Here is an 8,618-nt window from a genome sequence, read left to right on the forward strand (position 1 = left end):
TCTGCCCATGAAAGCTAGAAGTCAAGCAGTACCTTAGCAAGCATCCCATCTATTTCTAGGGATCCCATAATCTTTGCCCCAGATCCCTGCTGGCCAGGGCACTCTGATTACCACTCCAGCTCTGGGGCTGCTTGGGGTAATGGTGCTCACCTTGTCTCTGCTGCTTAATAAGCACCACCATCCTGCTTCTGCCCTCCCTGCTGCCCTCAGATTCCATTCCCCGCACTGAGATACAAATCCAGCCCGTCAGAGCAGTGGTTCTCCCAGCATGGTCCACAGCAGCAGCAACAGCGTCACCCAGGGACTGGTTAGAAACAGTAATCACTGGCACTGTGCTGAGCACTTTCCATGCATTATCCTATTCGACTCTCACAACGTCACAATGAGGTAATAATTAGCAATCGTTTCCTCTTAGAGGCTCAGAGAGGTAAGCAATTTGCTTTTAATTACATACTCAGTAAGTGGTGGATATAGGACTTGAACCCATGTCTGGCTGACTCCAGGTCCCAGGCTCCTACACACACTCTCCCATGAGATGTTGGGTCCTGAAGCAGAAGGAAGGACAGACAGGAGTCCTTACAGCTGGAAGGATTTGAATGTCCCCTTCCCCACTCAATTTGGAGGTCTGGGGCATTTTGGGGATTTTCAGTACAGAATAAATACAAGGTTCAATCAGCCAAATTCATTAACACGAGCATACTTGCCCAGAAATTAGAATCACATGTGTTGGCACAGATACTTAGGAGAGATGTTAATGCTCAGCTAGATTGGCTGACTGGAGCCTAGGCTTAAAAAGAAGCCCGTTGGGGCTGGCCAAGTGGCGCAATGGTTAAGAACTGGCCTGGGACGCCAGAGGGCCCTGGTTCGGATCCCACATATGAGGGCAGTGACACTGCCCTCTACAGCTAAGATGCTGAACAACAGCTCAACCTGGAGCTGGGCTGCTGTGAGTTGCCAGCGACCGGCATACCCAATGGGTTACCATGGGCTACCGTGTGCAGCCAGCAGCCACAGTGAGCGGCCGTCCAGAAGCCGGCGACTGATCTGCCTCCCCTGGGAAGAGCGCAATGATGGTGCCAACTTGGGCCAGTGAAGCAACATCCTCCACAACTAGACTGAAGACCAAAAAGCAACAGCAACTTGTCTGTTCCCATCCCCCCAATTCCCCAATAAAATCTTAAAAAAAAAAAAAGCCCGTTGTCAGTGAAGTTGAAATTTTGGAACTTCCCTGGGATGTTAGGAAGAAGCCTAAAGACTCAGGGAAGCGGATCTTTTGAAATGGACCTACTATGTGCAAGGTGCTTAGCCATCCCCTAACTGCACTTCTGGGGAAGGCCAGGGGACACTTCCTGTACTGGGAGGCATTGTGAGATGTTTTGCTGAGGTCAGGAGAGGTGGCCAGAATCGTTAAGAGCTCTCTGGTGGCTATTCACTATAGATCAGAGGTGGCTGTGGGGTAGCTGTAATTCTCAAACTTTAGTGCACATACAAATCATCTGGAGGGTTGTTAAAACAGTCTGTCATATTACCCCTGGTGGTAATTTAAGTAATAATGATGCTAACATATGTTGTAACCGTGCTCCTTAAATATATGAGTGCCTCAATTCTAGAATCCCATTTGGAAGATGTAGTTCCAGGAACCACTTCTGGCACCCAAACCTATGCAGTCAGAGTCCCAGAAAGAAATAGATGATGCTTAAATTTGGGTGATTGGAGGAGGGTTTAATGAAGATGCTATTTACCAAGACGTGGGCTGGATATGGGGAAACCACAAGGTGCTTCAGTACTCTAAGGCTAATAACAGAGTAGTGACCACCCCTAAAGCAGAAGGGGAGAGGACAGGACATGGTTCCCCAAAGCTGGAAAGGGTCATGGAGAAAGTCATGGAGTGGGCCACCTAGTGAGAAGTGGAAACCATTGGTTGAGGGCTCCATCCAGGCTGAGGCACAGGGTGGAGACAGCAGAGAAATAAGTACTTCACCTACACTCTTCCCCGTCTCTCCAATGCCCTGAGAGGCTCCCCAGTGTCCAAACCCAACCCCATAGCCAGAGGACCTGAAATCCCATTAATGTGATCTGCACAGGTTAGCTTCCCAGGCCACAAAAGAGAATGGAAAACAATGAAGTGTGTGTCTGGAGGGACAAGCTTGCAATCTTGTTTTCTTCTGTGATTCTTGACAAGTTTTCATGTCAAAGTTATTTAAGACTCATAAAACGAGTTAAAAAGTGCATGCTCTTATAATATTCTCTGGAAGAAATTGCATAAGATTGGAATTATTAGTTCCTGAAATGCTTTGGAGGAACTAGCTGTTCAAGCCCCTGGAGCTTGGAGAATATTTTGTAGGAAAATTTTCACTTACTGATGCAATTTCCTTAATAGTTTTAGAATTACTTTTCTTTTTCATTTTTTTCTTGCAAACTGGTAAGATACATTTTGTGGGAATCCATCCATTTCATCAAAATCAAATTTATTGCCATAAGTTCTTATTTTCTTTTTGGTGTCTGCAGGCTCTGTAGTGACTTGCCTGTCTTCTATTCCTGCTGTTGGCTATTTGTGCTTTTCTCCTCCTTTTTTACACTGTCAGTCTACAGTTAACCACGTTCACTATTTGGAAGTGCTGAAAAGGCTGCGTGAAAAAGTTAGACGACCTGAACTTTACGCTAACAATTCATGGCACTTGCATCACAACAATGCACCAGCTCACACGGCACTGTCTGTGAGGGAGTTTTTAGCCAGTAAACAAATCACTGTATTGGAACACTCTCCCTACTCACCTCATCTGGCCCAGTGACTCCTTTCTTTACCCAAAGATAAAGGAAATATTGAAAGAAAGACATTTTGATGACATTCAGGACATCAAGTGTAATACAACGACAGCTCTGATGGCCATTCCAGAAAACGAGTTCCAAAATTGCTTTGAAAGGTGGACTAGGTGCTGGAGTTGGTGCATAGCTTCCCAAGGGGAGTCCTTCGAAGGTGACCATAGTGATACTCAGCAGTGAGTTATGCAGCACTTTTCCTAGGATGGGTTCACGAATTTAATGTTAACCTAATATACTCTTCAATTTCACTAATCTTGGCTCTTTCTTTTCTGTCTTTTACTCTCCCTGGGCTTGTTTTGCTGGAGCGGAAAGACTTGCAAGAATAGACAGTAGAGGGAAGAATACTCCAGGCAGGCACAAAAAAAAAAAAAGGCAAAATCTGGGAGCCAGAAGTGAGCGTGGCAAATGGAAATCTCAGGCAAGAGGCCTTGCCGCATTTCCTAGAGGAGTCCAGCTCTGCTCCCTCCATCCCCCCACTCCATAGCTGAGCTTTCCTCCCAGCTCCTGGCTCAGGCACACTCCCCCTCCCATCAACAACTCTAGAAACTCAATACGTGTTGCCATTCCTGAAAACAAGGGGCCTAGACAGTGGTTTTCAAATCCTTCTGGACCCAAGGTGCAGAAAAGGGCTCCAATATGTGATGTGTGGAGCCCCTGTCACCAGAAGCTGGCTTCCATTTGTCTCAAGCATAGGACTTCCACATACAATGTGGCTTGAAAAGAAGACTTCTGCAGCTAAATGCAAGTGTGAAACCACCTTGGTGGTTATATGTGAACAGACTAGCTTTCTCTTCCAATGTCACCACTCACTTCCCATGAGCCTGTGGCCAAATTATTCCATCTCTCTGCACCTCAGTGATTGTCCCTGTAAGTGGGCAGGATGATCGTGGTACATACCTCGTCGGGACTAAATACATAAGACGTGTGAAACCTTTACAAAGCACTCTTCCTCTACAAAGCAAGGCTGTGGAAAAACTTTTTGGATCACTTCTTGTGGCAAGTGGCAGCACATCTGGTGTCCCCCCTCCCCTCCCTGTGGCCTGGAAGGCTGAAAGGAAACAATGATAGCCCTGCTGTAGCCCACAGCTTCCCTCTTGCATTTCTTGGAAAATTCGGGCAGCCCGGCCATCATCGAGTCAGCAGATTCAGGAGACCCCTTCACCTTAATTTGACCATGACAAAGGCAAGCTTCCACTTCCTATTTCCTATAAAAAGCAGGCAGCATGGCCAGAGAAGCATAGAAGCAGAGATAAGCCCAGGCACCAACAACTCTCAGCTGAAGCTCACGTCCTCACGCTCCACCATGAAGGTCTCCGCTGCCCTCCTGTGCCTGCTGCTCGCCGTGGCCGCCTTCAGCACCCAGGTGCTGGCTCAGCCAGGTAAGCCCTCCCCCTCCTTCTCTCCCTCTCTCTCCTTCCCTCTGTTTTTCTCTCCTTCTAGGAAGCCCTAAGCCAAAGTGCCCCCACTTCCCAGCCTATCAGAGCAGCAAGGGTCCTCAGAGCTTCATTTTAACATCTAATTTTAAAGACAGGGAACAGAAGCCCAGGTTGGGGACAAGAGAAGTGCTATCCCTCTCCTAGGCCATAGCAGAGCCGGAATATAACCTAACCTGCTCATTCCAGATCCAGGGCCTTTACTTTAGCCCCAGCTGATCCTCCCAAATTCTGCAGATTGGGGGTCATATCCAGGTCACATTGGCCTCCCCCCGTCAGCAGCGACGCGTCTCTCGCATGCAGCGGAGAGAACTGATTTCCAATCTTTAGCCATATGTTGCAGGTCCCATCTGCTGGGGTGGGGAAGACCCACTTCTACTTCTTTGCTTTCCTTCTCCTCCACTTCCTGTTGCAGCCAAGCTGAGAAACACCTAGCACCTCCTAATGGGCTTTTTCTTTGTGACTTTATTTCTAGAGGCCCTCAATGCCCGGTCCCGCACTTGCTGTTACACATTTAGCAAGAAGAAGATCCCCTTGCCAAAGCTGAAGAGCTATCGAGTCACCAACAGCCAGTGTGCCCAGAAAGCTGTCATGTGGGTAGAAAAACCCTGCTTGCCTCCACCCCCACCTCTCCTCAACCCCCACCCCATTTTTCATGGGCTCCAATCCAAACTTCTGCCCCAGAAGACAGACATCAGGCTAATTTGGGATCTTACCAAATTAGGGGAGGAGATCTAACCAGACTACAGTGGTCCAGATTGTTCTATTATTATATCAAAAACAGGCCCAGAGAGAGCCAGTAACGTCCCATGGCCTGCTCCCTGAATGGACACCAGCTCACACCCTCGAGGTGGCTTTGGTGGGTGCCAGGCCAGTTCCCCCCAGGGTGGCAAAAACAGCGACTCCCCCCAGAAGCCCCTTCTTTCCACACCCTCGCTTCCTCCTGGACGGAGGATGGGATCTCTTGGGTAAAACCCTCAAGTGTTTCCATCTAACTGTGCTGGCATGCCTTCCCCCACAGCTTCAGCACCAAACTGTCCAGGGACATCTGTGCCAACCCAAATGAGAAGTGGGTCCAGGATTATGTGAAATACCTGGATCAAAAATCTCCCTCCTCGAGGACTTCAACTCTTCCAGCCACACTAAGACCAAGCCAGAGTACCAAAGCGGACCCTCTATTCTCCTCTAGCCTTCCTGTCTAGACCCTGGACCAATTTTTACTGTAATTTTCAAACAAGGTGCTTTCTGTTTTATGATGCAAAGTGTACTGTGTCTTAAATAATATTTAATATCATTTGAATTGTTGCTGGTTTGGTTATTTTAAATATTGGTGATGTTTTTAAAAAAAACAAACAAACAGCGTTTTGTGGGCCGGCCGAGTGGCTCAGTTGGTTAAGAGTGTGAGCTCTGAGTAACAGGGTCGCCGGTTTGAGTCCCTCATGGGCCAGTGAGCTGCGCCTGAGCTGCCAATAGGTGGCTGGATGGTACCGTGGTTAGAGCGTGCACCTTTAGCAACAAGGTTGCCAGTTCAACTGACTCCCGCATGGGATGGTGGGCTAGACCCACCTGCAACTAAGATTGAACACGGCACCTTGAGCTGAGCTGCCTCAAGTTGCCATTTGAGGTGGCCAGATGGCGACTGGATGACTTGGAGCTGAGCTAGCTGTGCCCTCCACAACTAAGATTGAAGGACAACAACTTGGCTGTTCCCCTTCCCCAATTCCCCAATAAAATCTTTTTTTAAAAACCAAAGCAATACAAAACAAAACAAAAAACAGGGCTTTGGGCCAGTTGGCTCCTGTCATGAGTCCCAGTTCCTTCTTCTGTAAGCTGCAGGCAGGGTCTCTCTCCTGCCTAACTCCCCCGGGGGTTGTGAGCCTGCCTGTAAGAATCATGGGGATGACGGGCTACTGCAATCTGAGGAGGAGAATGCCTTGTGGGTGTCAGGCATTGTTAAGGGTGTCATTATAGAAAGATGAATGCAATCATAGGACTGCTGACTTTTTGCAGAAAATACATTTTGTTTGAACTCTCTAACAGTGGAGTTTTCTTCCAGGGGTAACTCCCAACCAATAGAGGGCGCTCTGAGGTGCAGGGGAATGGCAGAGGGCACTAGAGGAATGCAGATGTAGCAGCCCTGGCCATGGCTAGCCCAGACTCATTTGAGTGTCAGGGAGGGCCTGACTTACCAGCCCAGGATATTCTAGAACAATGCCTCTACTCCCAGCCTCAGCTTCTAACTGGTATCCCTGCCCCAGTGCCTCCCCGTTGGGAGCAGCCCACCATCCTAGAGTAATACACACATTATGTGCACCTGACTCCCAGGGGAAAACTAGATGACCCAGTCCTAGTTAGCATTGGACTTGACAGAGAAGATAGGACAAGATCAACCTTGGATAGAAAAGAGGGCAGAGGGAGGGAATATGGCCAGGTGGTCAGAGTTTGGCTCCAGAATGGAAAAGTTAGAGATGTTTAGAAAGGAAGGTAGTGGTGTGGTTATAGAGGAATTGCAATGTTAAGGGAGACAGTTTGGAGTTAGTTTCAAAGGCAGGAAGGAGGGAGGAGCCTAAGGCTTTGGAGCCATGGAGAGGGCAGGAGGGTGCCAGGAAGGGTAGGTAGCCTGTGGCCCTGGGAAAGACAGTTGGCAAAGGAGAACTGCCTACTGCACGGGTCCAGGCAAAGGGAAATGGGGTGAAGCAGGGCAGTTGTGGGGCCAGAGGGGAGGAGGCAGTTTAAGGAGAATGGGCCAGATGTGTGACATGTTGAATGCCGGGAAAAAAAAAAGAGAAGCCCTGAGATACAGCACATGAGAGCTTCTCCCCTACAGCTACCAAGCTGGGCTTTAAAAAAGGATGCCAATGCCAAGACTCAGAAATTACTGCCCTCCCTTGCTACTGCCCCAAGAGTCAACATTACACAAGTTGGAGCTTGTGATTGTCCCTTCTTCTATGTCCACAGAGGAGCCTCCTGCTTTTCCCAAGCCTGCCTCCCTCCGGTTAAGCTGTGTTGGCATCCTATTGGACCTGGATCTTCTCATGCTGGACACTCACCAGGACCCTCTCCAAGGAAAAGGCCCTGCCAACCCACTCTGCAGCGTCTGTCTAGTGGAGAGAGGGTTCCTGTGCCATGCTGTGTCAGGCAGGCACTTGGCAACTTGGGACATGGAAACGAGTTCTGTCCTGGAAGGCAGGAGCCCTGGGCTCTAATGCCAGATCTGACGCCGACATGCTATGTATCCTCAGGCCTGTCCACGTCCCTCTTCTGCCCTCAGTCACCTCATCTGTAAAATGGGGCTAGCAACATCGTATAGGCAAGTGACCTCACAAGACCCCCTCCAGCTAGACAGCTGTGACTTTTGCATAACATCAGCCCCTGAACCCCCTGGGTGGGACAGGGAGGGAGAGTGTCCTGCAACTAAAGGTGGACCCAGCCCCAGGCACCAGCTTGCTGCTACACTGTGCCTTCTCCCCACTGCCAAACCTGAAAGCAGGGGATCTACATCACAGCCCAAGTCGGCACTTACTTCCCCAGGACAAAGACAGTCAGCAGAGAGGCGTGAGTCATTTATTGTATCCTATTGACAAGAAGTCAATTCCCTTGGCACCAGGTCCAACATGTCTCCCCACTCCCCCACCCTTCAGCCCCCAGACTCCGCCTATCAATGCCAATCAAGCTTGCACCCTGAAATCCCTGAGGGGTCCAAGAGGCACAGGGGTGCAGGAATTAAAGGAAGGTTCTATTATTTAAATACATAAAGTTCAACAATATAGCTTATCAGAACCCACCAGACCCTCCATGACCCAGCAAAGTTGGTGCAAAAGGACTGGTGTGGGGTTGGGGGATAGGGAGGCCAGATAAAGCCATGTGTTCTCTGGAGTCCAGGGTAGAAAGGAGTCTGATCACTGGTCCACTGAGCAGATGTTTATCTTTTTTAAATTATGTTTAACCCATTGTTCTGTCTTCAAGACGCAACTCTCTCTGCCTCTTTTCATCTTGAATCTGTGGGCAAAGAACAAAGGAGACACTGAGTTACCCCCTGGGTTGCCATGCACAAGTCCCATCTCCCCCTCCTTGCTGCTGGGTGCCCCTAAATTGCTCTCTCTGTAAAATATGAAGTCACTGCCTCAGACCTGTGCTTGCACACCAGAAGGAACACCCAAACTTCAGGGGGAGTTTATTAAATTGCATTTCCTGGACCTCTTTCCCAGAGATTATGATTCAGTGTATCAGAATAGGGATGAAGGCTGAAAACACTCTGAGGATTTGCTAGCATGGAAAATTCCCCTCCAAGAATATCTTGGAGGGACTCTCTGCTCTATTTTTTCGTGCGTGTGTGTGTGTGTGTGTGTGTGTGTGTGTGTG

At 48.9% G+C, this 8,618-nt stretch overlaps 2 protein-coding genes across 2 annotated transcripts in view; one reads left to right on the forward strand and one right to left on the reverse strand.

Moving 5' to 3' along the window:
- The first annotated feature begins 4,078 nt into the window (after positions 1 to 4,078).
- Positions 4,079 to 5,489, forward strand: LOC109374976 (C-C motif chemokine 13-like). The gene is made up of 3 exons (XM_019630041.1): positions 4,079 to 4,202; positions 4,732 to 4,849; positions 5,278 to 5,489. The coding sequence occupies exons 1-3, from the start codon at positions 4,127 to 4,129 to the stop codon at positions 5,456 to 5,458; spliced, it is 375 nt and encodes a 124-aa protein (XP_019485586.1). The 5' UTR covers positions 4,079 to 4,126; the 3' UTR covers positions 5,459 to 5,489.
- A 2,652-nt stretch (positions 5,490 to 8,141) lies between these two features.
- CCL1 (C-C motif chemokine ligand 1) overlaps positions 8,142 to 8,618 on the reverse strand; it is a 2,761-nt gene continuing 2,284 nt past the window's right edge. Inside the window, exon 3 of the mRNA XM_019630042.1 lies at positions 8,142 to 8,255. Within this exon, the coding sequence (XP_019485587.1) occupies positions 8,156 to 8,255 (100 nt within the window). The 3' untranslated portion in view covers positions 8,142 to 8,155. The remainder of the gene's footprint in view (positions 8,256 to 8,618) is intronic.

The sequence above is a fragment of the Hipposideros armiger genome, unplaced genomic scaffold (genome assembly GCF_001890085.2).
Source record: "Hipposideros armiger isolate ML-2016 unplaced genomic scaffold, ASM189008v1 scaffold_881, whole genome shotgun sequence".
NCBI lineage: Eukaryota > Metazoa > Chordata > Mammalia > Chiroptera > Hipposideridae > Hipposideros > Hipposideros armiger.

What these genes read in the sequence shown, in the direction of transcription:
- LOC109374976 (XM_019630041.1), top strand. Translation starts at nt 4,127, where the DNA reads ATGAAGGTCTCCGCTGCCCTCCTGTGCCTGCTGCTCGCCGTGGCCGCC. An exon ending in CCAGGTGCTGGCTCAGCCAG is followed by an intron (nt 4,203 to 4,731) that starts GTAAGCCCTCCC and finishes CTTTATTTCTAG; the next exon opens with AGGCCCTCAATGCCCGGTCC. An exon ending in TGTGCCCAGAAAGCTGTCAT is followed by an intron (nt 4,850 to 5,277) that starts GTGGGTAGAAAA and finishes CTTCCCCCACAG; the next exon opens with CTTCAGCACCAAACTGTCCA.